The following is a 21,800-nucleotide window of genomic DNA, read 5'->3' as shown; positions in this document are numbered from 1 at the left end:
TGGGGGGATGCCAGGTGTGCACCTGGGCTGGCAGGGGAGGATCCTGGCTGCTGGGCTGCAGGGTCACCTTGAGTAAAAGAAGTCAAAGGGCCCCAAGGGCAAAGGGAATTATTCCAAGAAAGGGAGCTGGAGGAGTGGCCCCAGGTGCCAGTCCTACAGTGGCAGGAAGCTAAAACCAAGGGCATGGGGACTGGCCAGGAGCCAGGGGTGAGGGTCCGGGGTCAGGGGATGCAGCGAAAGGTTCTAGCCAGACTGTGGGAGATACCAGGCTGGGGCAAGTCTTCTGACTTCCAACATTTCCCAGGGATTTGCTGGGCTTGTTCCTCTGGGATGTTTCCATTTCTGTGTCTTCTCTCTGTGGTTCCTTCCCATGGTGCCCCAATAGGAGCTTTTCCTTTCTAATCCTGCCCTGTGTTCAAGGCCCCCTCACACTGGACCATCTCCAGGAAACTGTCCACGCACCCCAGGCCCCTGGTCCATCCTCCCGTCCCACCTCTCCAGATTCATACCCACCTCCATACCCACTCGAAAGAACTTTTGAGTGCTTGCCGTTGTTCCAATAGTTTGATTTTTTTCACCCCACTTAGATTGTAACCCTTTCTTGAATAACAGCTGAGATTGTTTTCTTTAATATCGGTTTCAGCATAAAACAAATGTTCTAGAAGCTCCTAGTGACTTTTACTCTGAGGGTTCCCAAATGGAGTGTAAAAATTCCGGGGAGCTCAGGGGCGCCTGGCTGGCTCTGTCAGTTAAGCATCCAACTCCTGATCTCGGCTCAGGTCTTGATCTCACAGTCGTGAGTTCGAGCCCCACATTGGGCTCCACACTGTGCGTGGAGCCTACTTAAAAGTAATAGTAATAAAAAAAAATTCCTGGGAGCTCAGAGGTCGGGAGTGGTTTCTTCTTTTAAATGAAGACAATAATACCAACCTCATAGAGTTGGTTGATGGATTGATGGATTGAGATGACGGGTATAAGTCTGCTGAGTTGAAAAGACAATCTGGCAGAAGAGAAGGAAAAGGCAGTTGGAACTGATAGGAGCCTAAGGCAGAAGGAAAAGGAGCTCTATGGGGTAAGGTGAAGAACTGCTAGTGAAACTGATGAAGTCAGTGTGTCCCGTGTGTCAGGCACTGTGCTAGGCGCTTCGGCTATATGATGGACGGGACGCTGGTGAAGAGCAACCGTCCTGGAACCAGGCTACTGGGTTCCAATCCCAGTTCCATCTGCTACCAGCCGTGTGAGCTGTTATTTAAAATGTCTATATTTTCTTCATCTTTAAATTGGGATAATTTAAAGCAGGAGTTGGCAATTTTTTTTTTTCTGCAAAGGGCCAGACAGTAAATATTTCAGGGTTTCTGGGACACACAGCTTCTGTTACAACGACTCAACCCCGCAGTTGTAGCATGAAAGCAGCCGTGGACTCTATGTGAGCAAATGGGCGTGACTGTCTTCCCATAAAACATCATTTGCAAAAACGGGCAGTGGGCAGGAATCGGCCCACAAGGAGTGATTTGCCAACCTCTAATACAGAATCTACCTCATAGGGTCCAGAGGACTGGAGAGCTGATAAAGCTTATGCTCTTAGAACAGTGCCCGGCACACAGTAACCACTCCACAAAGGTTAGCTGTTATTATTACAACGAACCCGTGCATTAGGTGTTGGAATGCCCTCTTACATGGAAGAAAACCAAAGTTCAGAAACGATCTCCAGACCTGGCATCTTCTAAGAGTGGCAGGGTCAGACTCAGAGCACACACTTGTGGGACTCTAAAGTCTGTAGTCGTCCACTGCGATTTTGGTCAACTTCAAGGATCTTATCAGAACCGAGACCTTATTTCATAGACCCCAAGGGAAACTCGCGCTTGTCCCGTATGTGCAAGTGTTTTGGGACTTGACTTAAGCATGGGACACACTGAATGACAGAATCAGTCCTGAGATCCAGATGGGCATTGTCGGAAAGTCCTCAACTTCACTTCCTTTCAGTCCTGATTCCAGTCAGTGGAGAACAGGTGTGGAATCCGTGTTCACTACCCTCTTGGGTGCTTACACAGTCTCAGCCTGCCCTGGCCTCGGCGTCGGTTTCCTATGACACCGGAGGATCAGCTGCCTTTGGGGAGCCCTAATTAAGTGTACAAATAGGGCAGCCTTCCCAAATCCCACATTAGTTCTGCTTTGGAATGCCAGAACTTTCCTACCATGGAAAAATGCTTCATGCCCTGACTCTTAACAAACCCAGCAAGTTCAAATGCATTTCTGGGGTGGAGGGTTGGGGTCAAGAATCCCAAGCTGTTATGTGAGAAGGCAAGGAAAGAAAGGGCTTTTCTTGAAAGGGGGAAACAAAGGGCATGCAGAAATGTCACCCAAATGCCCTGCAAACCCTCTAGCTTGCCCCAAGTTGTTCTTTTGTCTGAAAGCCTCGAAACTGTGATTTATGTAACTCTTTCCTCAGGTCAGTGGTGGGCTTCTTAAGCCTGAGACGATGAAGCCAACGCCAGCAAAGATTTCTTTCCATATGTCAAATATAGGGAATAAACAGAGAAAAGAAGCCCCATTAAATGGTACAGACTTGGTGCATTTCAAAACTAGCCACCTTTCAGTTCTATCACTATTTTTCTTTCCTCTTCTTCTCCTTCCTCCTCCTTTCCTCCTCCCACCCTAAAGCCAAGTCTACCACCCGGTCTATTCTAGGGAAAGCCTCTCTAGTTCAGTAGCTGAGAAGACACCGTAATGACGGGTTTTGTGCATTGGAGTTAACAGCAATCAGCTGTCTCCTTTATGTTTAATTCCACATCTTCTGGAGTAAAACCATTTAGGCTGCAATCCCCCAAAGGCACTGTATGCTGTCTACTTTCAGAGTTCACTGGACCACTGTGTTGATATATTTTCCCTCATCAAAGGATGGAAAGTGGCTTGGCCTTCAACTTGACGTTCCTACAAGACAATGCAGTGGTAGAAGCCACTGGGCTGGGAGTCACACAGATCCATCCACCACTAAGTCTTTGAAGCCCAGAATCGAAGTGGATCTTCCAGTCTCCAGGCTGATAGATGCAGCCCTTTCAGTGGCCGCCATGGGCTTTCTGTCCAGGGAGACAGCAGCCTCTGTGGGGCTTGCTATCTCAGCAGAGATGAAGGGACCTTTCATTAGGGTGGCCGTAGTTTATTATTATCCCAATAAAATTCACCTTTGAGTCCTAACACTTTTAATGATTGATTATCAATAATTACATCAGGACATAAGACATAGACTGGGTCCGTGCTGGGTGTTATCAGCACCTTTCCTCAGGGGCTGTCAATGGTTGGGCGATTTGGGGAAGTAACTCTCATCAGGCCCCATTCTCTCTAGAGTCACAGGAAACCAGGAAGTTTCAAACTTCTAATTTTGATTTCAATGCCCTTATTTGGCGTTGCCTCTTCTGACAGACTGCACCAGAATTTAGACTTAACAAAAGTGAAGGTGTACCTAGAAAATACGGAAGCATACAACAGTACTCTCTGTACGCTGCATGGAGCCTTTCTGATGCTGGGGGCTGGGGAGAAAGCCTCCTTCCCACAAGCAGGAAGGACTGTCTTCCTGCAAGGCCTAGGTCAGGAGCTCCCAGATTTTGGACCAGGAAGATAACCAAACCTTTTAGAAACCAGCTTTTTATTTTGCCACATAAAGATTTTAAAAATAAAACATATTAAAAAACCCAACTCCTCAACATTTACTCAGACCATTACGTCATAAAAATGGGAGATTTTAACGTCAAAAAAAAAGTTACCACGATCTCAGAATAGATCGATTTACATTTAACTTTGTTAAAAACTCAATACACTGCTCTTACTCTTTCAATTCCCAACAGCTAGTGAAACTCTGTTAAGGGCCTGCGGTGAGGGCCCACTTCATGGGTGCCTCCTCTGTGTTGCCGCCCAGGGCCCCATGTCAGGAACAGCCCAAGCTTGGGGCTTAGTGATCTGCAGTCACTGCCTTGCGATTCTTAATAATTTTGCTTTTGAATCTGTGCTGTGCAAGTGAAGGCTGATGGGACAATGGAGGGTGGGTTGGGGGCCTGCTGCTGCCTTTCCTTTCCTGGAGCTGATTCTTGGCTGTCCGTCCCCTGCCTTCTGCCCTAATCCGTATCTTACTGTTGACCGTGCTCCTCTGGGGTGGTGAGAGGGCTACGTGAGGTGGGGGGCACGCAGGGGCAATCACAAGTGTGGGGAGAGCCAGGCCAGGGAGCGAGCCTGTGGCGTCTCAGGGTGAGGCAAGGCAGTGGCTCTCCCTGCCACCTCCACTGCCACAGGGTGTGGGGTGGGTAACTGGGAAACTGGAACTCCCTGGGGGTCACCTGTCAGCCATGAGCTGAGGCAGCAGGCCTGTGGGAAGGGGAGACTTCCCTGTCCCTGGCCAGGGCCTCCCATTTTCATTTGGCACTGGATCCCACAAGTTATGCAGTTGACTCTACGTGCAGTAACCCTCAGTGACATCTGAGAACTACCGCACTACTCACAGACCCTTGTCCCTGAACAGCTCCCCCGGTCCTCTCATTTGTGAGTAGACTCTTTGAGCAATGGCTGTGAGTCTCAGACTTTCTTGTGGAGGGCGAGTTTCCCCAGCGGCTCAGCACTCGCCTGTTGGGAGCCATTTTATACTTGGCCTGGCCTGGGTGGCAAACTGTCATTCTTACCATCCTTCCCTGGTGGGCAGCACTTCTCCTGTCTGTGGGTGTGTGTGTTTGTGTATGCACGCACACATCGCTAATCTCACCTTCTCCAGCTGCGTGGAGCTGAAAGATTTAGACTTTGGATTTTCAGACAAATCTAGGTTCAGGTCCTGACTCTCTCTCTTTCCAGCTCTGTAGCTTGGAGGAAGTGATTTGCCGTTTTCTCAACTTCGAATTCCTCAATTTGTAAAGGGCAATACTAGCACTACCTACCTCACATATGCTAATTTACAGATTAAGTGTGGCTATACAGCGGAGGAAGTGACAAGGGATCAGGGAAGAGATGAGGAACGATGCCCCAGGTGTCCTCCTGGCTGAGGGGGCAGTCCACTGTTCAAAGGGGCAGCACTGCCCGAAGAAGGAAAAAACCCTGGATAGGTGAGCGGCAAGAACTCTGGAAATCTGAGAAAAAGGAACAGGATTTGAGCACGCAGACCTAGTTATTTTGACAGGTGAGAAGAAGTACTGAAATTGGAGGCCGAGTAGAAAGCATCGCGTATAAACACAACCTCCTTCCCATCACTCCTAGTCCTGCCCTGCCTTTGGAGAGGTTAGCAGACAGACCTTCTGTGATTGCACTGGAAAGATTCTGGAGGGCAGCAGTACATGTGTTTGGCACGAAGGCCCAGATTCCAGTCTCAGGTTGTGTCTCTACAACCTTGGGAACATCACCTCCCACTCAGGAACCAAATGTCCCTTTGAAACACATTAGAACCAAATGTCTTCTAAACCCCTTCGCCTAGATGACTCGTTCAAACTTATTTTGGCTTTGACAGAGAAAGGAGAGCTGTAGAAACGTATTTTGTAACACACTGGGACATGCCTGCTGAACTAGGGTTGGCCCCGTCAAAGCAGGCGCCTCTCGTCCAGGGCTGCTGCTGATTCCTCGAGCAAGGCCGTCAGCTGGGGCTCCACAATGGCGGACATCTGAGGACCCCTGCATTTTTGTTTGCACCCAACACACATGCGTGTCCTCGGAATGGGCTGTGACTGACCTCCTGAACAGTGACAGATTCAGCCATTTTCATGTGGGGGTTTCAACAGCCACCTCCAAACAGAAGGAGCACAGTGGGCTGTTGTGACAGGAATTCTCGGGAATACTATTTATGGCTGTGTTTTGGTTTACCTTTGGCCTAGTACACAGAGTACAGCTGGAAATGGGCTCAGCTGAAAACACCCTTTTGTCTTTCAGGGCACAATTTCCAAATTTTTACATGCAGCCTGCCGGCCCCAGGCCTCTACTGCCCTTGCCTCTGCCTCCTCTAGTCTCACAGAGAAACAGGGTCATCCCTCCCTCCTCCGCTCCCTCTCACTTGGCCTATTAGTCATTCGCAACAGAGGCAGGACATATATTAACAGTATATCTTTAGGGATTTGCGGCCAGACAGACCCAGGCTCAAATTCCAGTTTCTCCACTTTTTAGTTGTGTGACCCTGGGCAAGTCACTGAAGCTCTCTGACCCTCAATTTCACCAGGTAAAAATGGGAAATAATAGTACCTACCCAATAGGACTGTTTTCAGAATTAAAATGAGAGGCATCACTGCAGACAGATCCTGATGGATATGCTTAATTGTGTTTTTCTCTCTGCCCTAATCATTTTGGCTTGTTCCACAGAAACCAAGCTCCTGCTTCAGTTTCCCTTCCTGACTTCGATTCTCTTTCCTATCTTGTGCTCCAGATGCACAGGAGTGGTTGGGCTGGGGATGTGGCTGTACAGGGACCCCTGTCTGCGGCAGGGATCCTCCCATAGATGGACAGGAGACACGAGTACCAATAATAGCTCATTTTACTAAGCATTTTCTATGTGCCCAATTTATTACCATTTCCCCCTTATAAGAAGCCTAGAGGTAGGCACCATTATCTATCCAGTTTTACAGATCAGGAAATTGCATGTTGGAGAGGTTACGTCCAAGGTCCCAGGACCAAGAGTGGTGGAGGCTCAGTTCTAACCCAGTGTCTGACTTTAGAACCTTCTCCTGTAATCACCAGCCTCCCTGCATGTTCACTCCTGTCCTTCTCTAGAACCATCGCCACAGTAGCCACCTCTGATTGAATACCTATAATCAGTACAGATGTTATCCCATGGGACTTTCCCAGCAATTCCATGAAGGAGATGTTTTCACACCCATTTTACAAGTGACAAAACTGAGGTTAGAATGAGTATGTCATGCAGAGTCAATTGGCTATGAAAGGAGGAGATGGGATTCAGACAACATATATATTCTCCTTGTAGCTCCTTGAACACTATACTTTGGGCCACCTGCTTTATAAACATTAACTCTTGTAAGAGCTCTATGAGGTAGGTAATACTGGAATTCCCATCTTACAGATAGGTAGACTGATGCAGAGAGAAATTAAGGAACTCCCGGCCCAGGACTCACAAGGAAAAGTGGCAGAGCTGAATTTTGAAGCCATGCAGTCCAGCTCAAGTGTCTAAGCTCCCAGCCTCTAGTGCTATGTTGATATACGAATTGAACGATGCCAGGCAAGGTGAGGGGAAGTGGGGAGGGTTTCAGAGGCAGAGGGAATTATCTCGGTGTGGGTAAAAGGCTCAGTGAGCCCAGGAACTACAAAATCTCTGGAAGGAGGAACTCTCCACCCACATGGATTGAAGCAGTCCCCCAGAGCCCTGGCTCTCTCCTCCAAAAGGGGTCGGCCACCCTGGAGAATTTTCCAGCATTGAGCAATGGTGTAGGTGTTTTGTTTCCCTTAGGCCCACTGAGATGCATCCTGAGGAAATCGCCTTAGTTAGACTCTTGAGTAAGCTGATCTCACTATTCAGCTACAAAATCCTCAGAAGAAATGGAAGTCAACAGTTTTAAATGACCAGTTATACTTAAATATCCAGCAGGAAAATAAAGGCCTTTTGTCAGAAAAGACAGAAACAAACATGTATTGAGTAGTGACCACATGCTGAAATGTGGGAGTTGTTAAACCTCATAATAACCTTTGAAATGATGATTCACCCCATTTTACAGGGAAATAAACCAAGGCACAGACAGCAAAGTGATGTCCCCAAATCGAGTGGCAAGTAAAGGATCCTGGGTATGGTCCAAGGCCCATATATCTGAATTTAGGTTGCCTGCTCTCAGCTGGATCTCTGCCGCCTCTCATCTGCCTATGACTGATCCATATGGTTTTAGAATTTTCCCATAATTAGTGGTGAAATTACCAAGAATGTCTGCATAAACCCACAGACCATTCTGCTAACCTGGTGTGTTCTGGTCTAAAACGTTAACATTCTGAAAAATAGTTTTAGGAGAAAAAATACTTTATAGGGAACATTTCCAAGAAATCCCAAAGTCATAAAGACAGAGACTAGCAGATGTGAGTATATGAAAATTTAAAACTCCTGTACAAGACATCATAAGCAGAGGTAGATGGTGTGGGACATATTATAAGAAAGTCTTCAATATATATGAGAGACACAGCATATAAAGAACTCCAAATCAGTGAGAAAAAGACAAATAACCCCATAGGAAAATGAAGAAAGGATATTAATAGGCCATTAACAGAAAAGAGAAATCAAGTGACCAAGGATATAAAGAAAATGTTCATTCTCACTACTAACAGAGCGAAGGCAAACCACAATGAACAGTCATTTTCTGCCCAGGAAATTGGCAAAAATGTTAAATGACTGACAATACCCAGTGCTGGCAAAGGCACAGGACACTGCTGGCAGGAATACAAATTGGGACAGCCTTTTTGGAGGACATTTTGGCCACAGTTAACAACATTTTAGAAATGCACAATCCTTCCAGTATCAATTCCACTTTTTCATATCTCCCCAAGAGAGATTTTGTGCTTATACATAAAGAGCCATACCGAGGAAGATCCTTGTATCACCGTTTATAAAAGCTACATACTGGAAACCACCTAAGTGTCTATCAACAGGACAGTGGTTAAATAAACTTCAAATATACTCGGACTCTGGAATTACTATCAGTATGTAATAAACATGGGGCAGCTCTATGTGCAGTAACACACTCCAAAATATCTTGTAAGTGGAAACAAAGTTGCAGAACAATTTGTACCATACGATCCTGTATAGGCACGTCTATAGTCTGAAAGCATTGACAAGATTAAGAGAACATACACCATGTATAATAGTGATTACCTCTAGGAGCAAGAGAGGTTCGTGCCTTTCTTTTGTCTTTTGCTTTATAGTTCTATTCTGTTGGAGTTTTCGCGATGTAAGTCTACTCCTGTCATTTTTCATGTACCTAAAAAGAGCAGATTGACCACAGAGACTTGCCTCGTTCTCTGGGTTCTGTTCACCCAGGACTGAGAAATACTCTGACTCAGGGCTGAGGCTTCCTCCTCTGCTGAGGGAAATGGAAAGCAGCTCACTTGGAAGCTGCCTTTCCCTCCTTCTCTCTTTCGGTTCCAAAGGCGCTTACATGTCGGAACACAGGTGTGCATGCGTACCCATTCTCTTGCACATGGCATCACACCGAATAACTACTGCATAGACTAGTCCATGGCTCAAGAACTTCTGAATCATGGACCAAAGCGATTCTTGTCATCTTGATAAAACTTGTACACAATCACACCCCAATATGACCACAACAAAAATAACAAATTGTCAGGCCCCGTCAGCACCAGCCTTGATTTAAACCACGGGGTCCGACGGGCACATATTGGATGTGAAGTTCCTTAAATAATGGCTCTGCTGGCCTAAAACATATCAGATGTTCCTTCAGCCCTAGCTCGCCCAAGACATAAACTATGTGTTCAGGGGAAAGCAAAGTCAAATGACTCATGACAGAGTTTGTTTTTAGTATGAATTATTTTTTCTGGCTCCTTGCTTTTAAAGACGGATCCTTTTCAGATGGGCTGAAGCAAGGGCTGCTGGGAGCTGGGCTCAGGAGCCTTGCCTTCCCACTGCTTCTGAAAGCAAAACGTGGAGCCCCGAGCAGAGAGCTTTATTCGCCACCAAGTTCACTCCCATTATGCATTGCTTCTTCTTTTTCTTCTCAAAACAAACCACGTGAGGGCAGCCTCATGGTAGCGGGGTGAGCTGGTGGAAAGAGCACTGGATTTGGGGCCCAAGAGAACTGAGCTGTTTCCAGCACTGCCATTTATTAGTGGCGTGATGCTGGGAAGGTCACGTGACTCCTTTGGGCTGCAGCGTCCCTCGGGTGTGAAATGGGAAGGATAAGCATCACCCTGGGTAGTGGTGGGAGTTCAATGAGGTAATCCAGGCAAGGTGCCTGCCCCCTAGGAGGCACTCAATTAATGGCACTGGGCTGGACTCCTCAGGGCAGAGATGGTGTCCTATTTGCCTCAGTAGCCCCACTATGTGCTCGAGAATGGGGCAGAAAATATTTAAGGGATGAAGGCAGCAATGTACTTTGTACTTGCGATGTGCCAGCACTGTTTTCACGGCTTTATAAAAATTATCTTATCAATATTACAATCAACCCTATGAGGTAGAAACAAATGTTATCCATATTTCTTGATTAACAAAACAGGCACAGAGAGATTAGGAGAGCTGACCGAGGCCACGGAGGGGGTCAGTAGAGGGGCTGGGATCTGAAGGTTTGCTGTCTGGCTCCAGCCAGAGCAGGAAGAGGAGAGGGAACACGGGCAGAGCAGAGGCTCCCCGCGTGGAATCGAAGGGAAGGCTACATCAGGAAGAGCCTACCTCTCGGATCACTTTAGAAGAACAGATACAAAGGGAAGGAGAAGGACATCAGGAGTGTGGGCACTCGTGGCCCTGCCAGAGCACAGGTAATGGACAACCTACCCATGAGTGTGGCGGATTAGGACAGCTTCTCAGGGTGCTCTGGGCCTGGGGACGCCCATGCTTCTGAAGCAACGAGTACCTCAGGACAGGGCCCAAGAAGGATGAGGGAGCTGCCCAGCTGGTGCCCATGCATGTTCACCATCTCCCTTTCCTCGGCAGAGAGAACAAAAATGACCACAGAATTCCAGAGGCAGAAGGGACCCTGGACATTGCCTGGCACTCCACTGTGCAGGTAAGAGAAACGTTACATGCTCAGTGCCTTAATGGTAGAGCAAAGACTGGAACCCAGATCCCTACTCCCCAAGCCAGCAATCTGCCTCTGGCGTCTAAAACACACCAGCAGCCATTGTCCCTTCGATGCACAGCCCTCGGGTTAAGACTTCTTATTTCAATCATTCATCCATTCCACAGTTTTCATTCAAGCAGTGTTCAGGAAAGACAGGAATGTTGGCCATTGGGTTTTGGATATGTCCAATCCCACTGATAAAGCCATTCCCAGAGTAAGATGAATGCTTAGCCTGCTATCCCAATACATCACTGCATAATCTACCAGGCAAGCAACCTTTTGATAATGAGGCGGGCCTCCATAAGAGTTTGCCTACAGAGAAATAATGGGGAAATCTGGAACAGTGATTTATCAAGGTGAATCAACAAAATGGCTCTTGGCTTTATGCTTCCATCTCGTGAGCTGCCCTTATAACGCGTGTAGACATAAGCGTTAAGCAGTAATTAATTTATTCATTCACTCAAATTCACATTTTCTTCCCAATATACAATTGGGTTCTTTTCTGGGTTCATAAATCCTTTGCTCCCAAGATCTGCAATTCTGCATACCCTCCCATCTCAGACACAGACACAGACACACACACACACACACACACACCCCTTTGTTTAGTTAACATTCCCCAAACTTGTCTCAACTGTCTTTCCTTCAGAATGTTTTTTCTGACTCCTCAAGGCTAGGGGAGCTGTGTCATCCATCCCAGCACACAGCCCCTTCTATTACAGTCGTCTATTTCATTGTATTTCTCCTCTGCAACATTGTAGGAAACTTGAGCGCAAGGACTGAGTCTCTCTTGTTCAGAATTCTGTCTGTGAACAAAGAGACCTGGTGGCTGGCACGTAGATGGCCCTCAAGGACCATTTGTTGAATACATAAACAAAACAAAGAGAATGCACTGGAGAATGATTATGAATAGACTCTGCCCTCAGTAAGCTTCCAGGCTACTGGGAGGCGGACACACAAAGGAGAGTCACCATACATGTGAGAAGTATTACATCCACGGTCTGCCCGCGCTCTGGCAGAAATGACTCCAGAATGACTGACTACCAATAAGGTTGGATTTCACTTATGCCATATGTTCATCTTAATCTGACTTTATAGAATATAAATGTGTGGGATATGAGTGTATGTGGAAGACACACACAGTGTAACCTTTCTCACTCCAATTCTCTTGCTTGTGAACTTCCCTGTCCCCTTACTGCCATGGGTGACACCTCAGGATTTTGCCATTCGAGACCACTTCTTTGGATTCAGTAAAGTCAGGGTCTGAGGCAGGAAAAAAGAGAGAGCGAGAGAAGGTGCCAGAGAGCTGAGAAGGAAAGACAGAGAAGAGATTTACATCACAGAAGTCTCCTTACTCAACACACTCCAGCCTCCCAGGTCTTTCTGCTTTTCTTCAGACACATTCAATTCATTCCCACCTCAGGGCCTTTGCACTCCCTGTGCTCTCTGCCACTTGAGTCTCATATCATACATCTCTTCCTCAGGAAGGCCATTCCCACTGCTCACACAGCCAGTCCTTCATGCTCCTTCCGCCCAGTTCCTCTTTGTTCCCTTTTGTTGCTGTACTTTACTTCCCAGAATTCTTTGCTACCTGAAATCATACTATTTGTTGTGATTACTTGTTGCTTACAATTACTTGTCACTGGATTCCTCGCAACTGGAATATAAGCTCAATGAGGGCAGACGCTGCTTTTATTTTCATTCTTTTCTTTTTTGATATTTCTTTTTCAATAGACATTGCTGGAGGTATTGAGAGAGAACAGACAGGTATCAAAGGGTGAGAGAGACGCACAAGCTCCCAAAGACAAAGGCAGTTAATGGGACAAAGGAAAGTGAACCAAACCGACTCTGACAGTTCAAGAAAGAATTCATAATGTTAACTCCTTTATTGCACACTAATATGGCAGGCTCACGCAGGACATTGTTGAAGTTTCCTTTTTGGGAATGCATAAGCATTCTGTGAATATATGTAAAATGGGGATAATTTTAGTTCCTGGCCTATGATATTTTTGTGGTGACTAAATGAGTTAATTAATGTAAAGGGATTTGAACAGTACTTGGCATAGAGAAAGCATCAATAAATGTTGCCTATCGTCATCATTACTATCTTTAAAGAGACATGACATACAGATATTATCTATTGATAATAATTTTAGGGGTGCCTGGGTGGCTCAGTCGGTTAAGCATCTGCCTTCAGCTCAGGTCATGATCCCAGGGTTCTGGGATCGAGACCTGCGTTGGGCTCCCTGCTTGGCAGGGGGCCTGCTTCTCCCTCTCCCTCTGCCTGCTGCTCCCCCTGCTTGAATGCTCTCTCTCCATGTCAAATAAATAAATAAAATCTTTAAAAAAAAAGAATTTTATGTATTGCTATGCACTCTATTTACTTTTTCAAGTGAAGCACAGAATTTCTACAGCATACAAAGTTAAACATATATCCCCTATTTTGAATTGAATAGAGTACAAAAACAATTTTATAAGAATTATTCATCAGTTTTCATCATCAAGGGATCTTATTGTTTTTAATAAACACATTTATGATTGTTTTAATCAAAGATTAAAAAAAGCATTAAGACATGGAAACATGAATAACCATGTAGGAACTCTGAGAAGCTGGAAGAAGTGATAATGAATCATCATCAGTGGAGAGGATACATAGGCTGACAGGCTGAAACAGAACTTTCTAAGGACTAATACAGAGACCAGTGAAGAAAGAAAAGAGGAGGACATTTAGATATATGAGAGGCGAGAAATCAGCACCACAGCCAGTAATCATTTCAATGAAATCACTACGGTAAATCCCTGTTCCAAGGATAAAAACAGCAAACAAACTGCTGAAAACAAGAAGAAGAGTTAAACACGTTAAATGAATCCAAAGATATTTGTTAAGAACTTAAAAAAAATCAGCCAGGAAAGAATATATTACTCTAAGTTTGGCTCGTTCTTTATAAAAACAGTTCTTCGCAGTTACAGCCCTTTTTGGTTCGTCGCCAGAGTGGAAGCCTGGCGGATGGAACTCACAACCTACCTCATCAGGCTGACCTTGCCTTCTCTCTCCTTTAACCCCAAGACCCACAGCATTTTGTCACTGCATCTGGAAGAACAGGGGGATTCCTTTTTTAAAGGGTACCGAGAACATTTTAGCAGCACATGTCATGTTCCCTACAGCCCCTAGGTGACGCTAGTACAAAACTAACAGAAGCCTGAATGGTCAAAAGAAAAAAAAAATCAACAAGAGTACATTTAGTACAAAACACTAAAAGCAATAACAGCTCAAAGGCAGACTACATTTATTACGGAAGCTACAATTTAGTATCTCTAAGACAATTATTAATTTCCTTTTTAATTCAACTGCTCACACCACATCTCATTTTTCAGCCAGAAAAAAAATCTCAGGGTTGTTTTCTCACTCTAAAACATTTACACTGATGGGCTCAGTACAACCCCACACTAGGCTAAAAGTTTGTAGTATAAATTGCTTTATAATCAAGACTGGTTTGATAGAACAAAAGAACTAGTGCTCAGAGTAAAAATATAAGACAGCGAATGAGGGTTGGCTGGGGTAAAAATACAGTTATGGTAGTTTGATATTCAACCAAAAGCTGTAATCTTATTAAATATATTTAAACATGGTTTTCATTTAGATTTGGCAGCTTGATTAATGGGATGTATTAAATAATACCTGGCTGCTAAGAGTCTATTTGGGGATCAGTGCCACATAAAACACACAACATGTACAATTTGGTTTCATTGTTATTTAAGGCTTCTCCGTTCTCTTGGCGGCGTGCACACACATATTAAAAATTAAGTACACACACTCAATGTATGCTCAAGCCTTTTAAAAGCCTTTCTCTTTAAACAGAAACATGCAATGGAAAATGAACTCAACTGGTGAAAGGTAATGGATTCATCCTTTTGGGGACAGCTGTTCTGTTTATCAAAAGAAAGGAGGGGAGGGTCAGAAGCAGAAAAAAAATTCCTAACTGGTCTGCAAAGAGAGATGCCCAACTTCAGAGAGGAACCTAAATCAGTTTCTACAGCCAGGCTTCCTTCTTTGCCCTAGTTGAGAGGTCGAATGAATGGTACCTTTCACCATGAGGCCATGGGGGTATCGGAGTGGGAACAGAGTATCTTAAGATATGGGGAATGTGTCAGTGGCCAAATAAATGCAGGCAGATGCTGCCTGATTCCCAATTCATTAAAGAAACACTTATTTTTTTAATGGTGGGGGGCATCTGTCGTTTTTTTTGGGCATTGCGTTAGGCACTGATCAAAACGTAAGAGTTGGGGGGGCTGCGGTGGTTAAGAACAACCAGGGAGACAGATAATGGGATTAATACAAAGAGCCAAGGACCATAATACAGTTCTACTGAGTGTGTCCGATGGAAAAATAATGTATCTGACATGCAAAAGCTGCACAATAATGAGTATTCTCTCCTTTCCAGTATCATGAGGTTCCTTAAAATCCTCAGGCTGGAACAAGACATCTCAGAGTGGCCAAAATGTCAGATGACTTCACAGTGCATCTCTGAACAACCCAGTGAAACTTACTGTTGTTGTCACATTATTATTATTGTTGTTGTCACATTATTATTGTTGTTGTTGTTGTTTTATTGTTGTTATTATTATTGTTGTTGTTATTACTTAATTTGAGAGACTAAGTTTAAGCCCAGAAAAGTCCAGAAAAGATCTTATGACTCAGAAGGAAAAAAGAGCAAACTTTTTTGATATAGGTATCATTCTGTCCATTTACAGATGACTGAATGGAGGCCCTGAGAGGTTCATCACATTTCTCCAGATCATACATTTAGTAAGGCACAGAGGATGGCATTGGAACCCTAGGCCATTTTACTTGGAAATCCACTTCTTAAACCCCTAACTGCCACGGCCCCAGGGCTTCTCCGTGGATGACTGAAGACCTCAGGACAGAAGCGGTGAAGGACATGGGGGTGAGGGTGGGATACACCTTCCGCAATCTCATTGATCTCCCTGCCCCCTCCTTGCAAAACAATGGAGGAAGAGGGGCCGAGTTCTTTTACAGACTCCTTCCCCGATGCCAGCACCCACAACTGAGCTGTCTATGTCCGTCGCTGGATAGAACGCATGGAAATGTTGAGCATGCTGAAGTCTTCACAGCCATGATGGGTACAATCAGGAACCGCAGGGAACAGGCTGTGCTGCATTAAGAATAGGACCAGGGAGGAACGGAATTCAGACACGCCCTACCACATGGATGAACCTTGAAACCATGATGCTGAGTGAAATGAGCCCGTCACAAAAAGGCAAAGACTATCTGATTTTACTTACACGAGGTTCCTAGAGTCGTTACATTCACAGAGACTGACAGTAGAATGGTGGTTGCTAGGGGCTGGGAGGAGGGAAGGGGGGTGGGGAATTGTTTAGTGGGTACGGAGTTTCAGTTTTGCAAGATGAAAAAAGTTCTGGAAATTCGTTGCACAATGATGTGAATAATACAACACTACTGAGCTGTACACTTAAAAGTGGCAAGTTTTATGTGTACTTTACCACAATTAAAAAACAAACAGAAGAATATAGTCAGGAACACCGACTCCAGCGGTCACTTACAATGGCCTCTTGCCTGGCATGATATAAAACATGACCTTTTGAATTTTTACATTTGTGGAAGTAAAAGTCCTTTTATGGTACATCCCGGCTACTTTTCTGGAAAGCAGGAAGTCTGGAGGAAACAGGTCTTTTTTTTTTTTTTTAAACATGTAAAATTTTATATCTGCATGTTTTATATGAATTCTCATCTTGGTTTGACCAGCTAAGACTCTGAACAAAGCACTTCCCCTCTCTTGGGTTCCAACTTCCTCATCCATAAAAAGAGGGAGTGAGTGAGATGATCTCTGAGGGCCCTCTAAATTCTCAGATTCTGATTCCTGTTTTTCCAAATGCAAACACTGTCCACCTCTTCAGTATACTTCTTTTACTACTGACGTTCATCCGAGTATTTTTGCAAGCCACTAGTCGCTTCTGAAATACCTACTCATTGCATTTTTCCCAAGGGCTAAAAGCAGGGAGAAAGGATGCAGGAGGAGGTAGGCCGACAGAAGAGTTAAAAATGTCCTGGAAGGAGCACTGGACTGGGAGTCTGAGACTACGAGACTCAGTCAGGGACTCTGACACTTGCTAGCCGTGTGAATCAGAATGGAAGGATTCATTTACTGGGGTCTTCTCTGCACGAGGCACTTCCATACATATTATTACTTTACAATTTTGGCAATTCACACACCATCTTCATAGCTATTTCCATAGCCAAGTACTACCTGTAGTATTTATTATGTATAATATTTTTTCTAAATCCCAAATAAATCCCTTTTTCTCTTTGTTTTAAATTGCTGTGTTCTAAGCACTAATGCCTATGAGAACCCAAGTATGATGCTGGTTATATTTTTTTCTAATACACATTAAAATAAATATACAACTATTAGAAAAAGAGTGTCTGCTTGCCAGCCGAAGTCACCTTGGGTGCCAATGGGGGGTATGTGTGCATCTGGGAGATACCACATTTCCCTACCTTATTGCCAGGTATGGCTGCTCGACACTTGAGCCAGAGAGTTTAGTGACCCATCCAAGTTTGAACCAACACACCCAAAGCAATGTGCTGGTTCGTATTCCTCTTGTCTTTCGAATGAGTGGATTCTATAAAATAGAATAGAGAGTATTTCCAAGACTTTCCAATTTCAGGGACACTAACATTTCCAAAATTACTTTGGAGACTGACATACACTAAACAAGTTTTTATTTTGCCAAGTAAGGACTCAAGAACCTTCTCCTACAAGGTAATTAAAAAAAAAAAAAAAAAAGCAGAGGACTTTCTACACCAAATGACTGGGAACAGTACTTCTCAGGATAATGTTAAAGAAAAACATTCATGATGTTCTGCTTCCTTGTCTCTATTTCTCAGTCTGAAAACTCTGCTACAGGCCAGCCACAGACGGGCTCAGCACCCATGGGCCACAGATGTAACGGGAGACAGCTCTGGCGTCAGTCGAGTTTGAGTTCAAGTCCTGGTTGTGCACTAACCACATGTATGCCTTTGTGAAGCCTGAGACTCAACTTTTCATGTGTAAACTGAGGCCACGGCTCACTGTGGTGAAGATCAAATGCAGCAAGTGTAGAAAGTGCCTCGCACAGTGCCTGGCCTGCGGTGGGAGCCTCAACTTACCTTTGTTCCCTCTCTCGTCCCATCTCACCAGGAGGATTGCTCTCAGGACACAAGATGGCGATGCATGGGAAAGTGCACTGAAAATGTGTTCTGCCGCTCTAGTCGTTTCTTTGGATCTCAGCTTAGTAGCTACTTCCTCTGGGAAGGGAAACTTTCCTTGACCCACCAAGCTGGGTGAGGAGCCGCTGCCCCTGGTACCATGGCACTCTGGGCCCTGCATCTATCTGTTCACTTGCCACACTGCATTCAAATTGCCAGGCAACTTCTCCCTTACCCCAGGAGGCCCCAAAGAGCTCCAAGAGAGTGGGGACTACACGGGTCTTACTTATTGTTGCTTCTCCACCATCATTTTTTTTTTTTAAGATTTTATTTATTTATTTATTTATTTATTTATTTATTTATTTATTTGACAGAGAGAGAGAGAGACAGCCAGTGAGAGAGGGAACACAAGCAGGGGGAGTGGGAGAGGAAGAAGCAGGCTCCCAGCAGAGGAGCCTGATGTGGGGCTCGATCCCAGGACTCTGGGATCACGCCCTGAGCAGAAGGCAGACGCTTAACGACTGAGCCACCCAGGTGCCCCGCTTCTCCACCATCTTGCACGTAGTTGCACCCAAACTCAGCACTGGTGCACTTTTCATTTGCTAAATGTACATATTAACTGACGGGAACATTGGCAGAATTTTTCAAATCTGCTTTGTGGTATTGCTTCTGGTATGCTTGATGCGTTGGACCATGGATTTATGGCAGCATTCCCAATGTTTGGTCCTAGAAACTTTAGCAAAGTAAGATCTCCAAAGCTAATTCTTTGGTCAAGTAAACTATGTTCTATATGCCTTCCCATCCCAGGAAATTCAGGATGCGTGTTTACATGGTAAAATCTTATGAGACTTGCTATGAGGATACCTAGTTATCTTGAACATAGCATTTTCCAAATGAATTCCTTCTAGGAAACCCTTTTAACATACCAAAGACCACTCTTTGGAAAACTCTGGCCTATAGAGAACTCAAGCTCTGAGCAAATTTTTCTGATGGTTTCTATCAATTTTTTGTCCTCGTTCTCCTTCCCCCACTTAAACCGTACAGCCGGAATCAGGAGAGACGTAACATACTGGGTTGGACCAAAAGGCAATGCAGACAATAGAACCTTTGAGAAAACCAGACATATGAACGAGCTGACCAGTCAGGAACTGACCAAAAGTATTCTGACAATGACCAGAATGCCCTCATCTGTGTCTCATGTCAGAGCTTTCACACTTCTGTGCGCATACCTCACTGCAACAGTTCTTGAATCCCCTTTTCTTCCATCATCATTACCGCCGTCACCATGACCACCCCACCATGACCACCATCACCATGACCACCATCACACTTCAGTTGTATGGTACACGGTCTGTGCCAGGCTTTGCTCTAAGTACAGGCACTTTCTGTATTGATGTCTTTAATCCTCACAACAAGCTCATAGGGAGGTGCTAGTGTCATCTCCGTTTTCTAGACGGGGAAACTAAAGTACAGAGAGGTTAAGGAAAACTCACATTTTGTAGGATGGGTAGACCAATTTACAGATCTGTGCTAAGAAATCTTACTGGTTAAGAGCCTGAGCCTATGCATTTCAGCGACTGTTCCAAGGTGAAGCAGTCCATAAACAGCCACGTCTGCCTGATTCCAATGCAAGCCCTTTCTACCACATCAGGCTGCCTCCTGGTGTTAATGATACTTTATCTTTGTGAGTTATTTCATGTTCCCTAAACGCTTCCATACCCTTCATTGTTTTTAAGTCTCCTGACCATGCTTTATACAAATATGATCATTTTATAGATCTCAAAATTGAATCTTAGAAAGCTACTACTAGTCATAGTAACAATGATGATGATACTAATAATAGCCGACTCCAACTTTAGAGGAACTTATTGTTCAAGGCAAAAGAGCTCAGAAAGGGTAGATTTGGGGCTCAGAGGCAAGTCTTCTGATGCCAAGCCCAGAGTTTGCTCCACCCTTGAAAGGCGGGTCTCTTCAACAAGATTAGCCCAGCTGTGGCAGGGGAGAGAGGTTTACAGCACCAGCTCGGCATTCAGTTGGTGTGGTTTTTAAAGTAACTCAACATCTGTCATTAATTAGAGTTCCTGTTGCCATGGTGATGGTTTATTATTGCTAGGCTGATAAGATGACCAATTCAAGAATACTATCTTTCTCCTTTTCCCTCTCACTCTCCAGCAAAGATTTTTTGCTTTCTTTCTCCTCTCACCTATCAAACATAATTGACCTTTTGCTGCAAAGCATGATGCGGTGTTCTCAAACAGGGACCCCTGTTGGTTCCCCGGAGATAATCTTTGGGATTTTTTTTTCCCTTTCACTCAATGCAGAGGCTCTGTCAGACCAACTCTGACTCACATTTCATTTCTCATACTTATTAGCTCTCTGAACAAATTAATTATCTTCCCTGGGCTTTACTTTTCATCTGGAGTAAGCGATAAGAAGGCCTAACTGGCAAGTTTATTTTGAGAATTTGATGTAATAAATAGGAAGATGTTAACACAGGGCTTGGAAGGTAGTGGATACTCAAGACATGATAGCAGATGTGATCATTAACGTAACAGGAATAATTATTATTTACAAAGGGATGAGATGAAACAGGGATTTAGGGTTGGGGGCTGAGGTCATTTTGCCTGCACTCATTCATCAATCATACTAATTTGTTCTTCCACTGCAACTGTCCTTTTTCTTTACAGCCCTTAACCCAAGGCAGAGTGAATAATTTTGGTATTTAGCTGTCTCTTCACACTCAACTGTAAATGTGATGAGAATTGGTATGATGGTTATTTTGCTCATCATTGTACCTAGGGGGATATTTGTGGAATGAAGGAACAAATATTTACCAAGCAGCCATCCCACGTGAGTTTCTGGGTTAGGCACTGGAGACATGGAAATAATTAAAGCACGATTCTTACCCCTGAGGCATTCACATAAGGGATCTATGAAAATTGACAAAAATAAAGGAAATGGGGCATTCATCTCAACTCCAGAAGGGTTTCTGATAAATCCAGTGGCATAAATGGAATTAAATCTGCAGTAATCTTCTAGCACAAAGCATCAATGTGGTGGGTGGTAAGGCTATCTCAAAGCTCGAAGTGCCAAGAAGGATTCAAACTGGTGGTGTTAAGCCCCTCAAAGTAATTAGAAATTCTCTTTGAAACATAGAGTTTATAAAGAAAGAAAGAAAAAGAAAAAGAAAGGGAAGGCCTTTCAGAGGGCTGGCTCCCTGGCTCCTCCCAGAACAGTCTGATCCCCTCTGCTGGTGAAGCAAGAGGTCAGATCCCCAGACGGAAAATCAATCTCTAAGAGTCGCGGGATAGAATTTCTAATTCACCAGTGCCACTACACGCAGTCTGTTTCCAGCCAAGGAAGATGAGGCCCAGAGGCTTTAGCTTCCCCAACCCACTGTACACGATCAAGCCAAGCTGACACCCTCTGCTAGCAACACACAGCACCCAACCACCACGCAGGCACAGAGGGCCTTTCTCAGTGGCCTGGATCTTCCATTTTGAAGTTATTTTATTATTGTATTATTAAGTAATAGTATTAATTACTTTAATGGATTAGGGTTATTTCCTTTGAAAAAATCCAGTCCATTGCTGCTTACATTCTACAGAGCCCCTCCAAGGCTGCCGTACCTACCGTGGGGAAAGACAGGGAGTGAGGGGGTAAGCAGGAGCTGTGGTTCACATTCTGTCTCTTTTCTTTATCAGCCTCCCAAATGTCCCACTGCTTTACATTTTTTGAAAACTGGACCTGATTCTTTCAGTCTAAAGATGAGGAATCAGAGGCCCAAAGAGGTAGACCTGTTGCCCCAGCTCACACATTGGGCTGTTCCGTAA

General features: G+C 44.7%; 1 protein-coding gene across 18 annotated transcripts in view; it reads right to left on the bottom strand.

Annotated features, from left to right (window-relative positions):
• Positions 1-21,800, bottom strand: part of FGGY (FGGY carbohydrate kinase domain containing) — a 424,400-nt gene that overhangs the window by 64,614 nt on the left and 337,986 nt on the right. The window contains exon 16 of one of the 18 annotated variants that reach the window (XM_087865927.1): positions 1,250-17,402. The exons of the other annotated variants lie outside the window; for them this stretch is intronic. Within the exon in view, the coding sequence (XP_087722053.1) occupies positions 17,274-17,402 (129 nt within the window). The 3' untranslated portion in view covers positions 1,250-17,273. Of the gene's footprint in view, positions 1-1,249; positions 17,403-21,800 lie in introns of those variants that run through there. 18 annotated transcript variants of the gene reach the window in all.

The sequence above is a fragment of the Ursus americanus genome, chromosome 12 (assembly GCF_024610735.1).
Source record: "Ursus americanus isolate L20-20 chromosome 12, mUrsAme1.1.p, whole genome shotgun sequence".
In the NCBI taxonomy this organism is placed as follows: Eukaryota; Metazoa; Chordata; class Mammalia; order Carnivora; family Ursidae; genus Ursus; species Ursus americanus.
The sequence above is the reverse complement of the archived record's forward strand: the minus strand, read 5'-3'. Positions and strand labels throughout refer to the sequence as shown.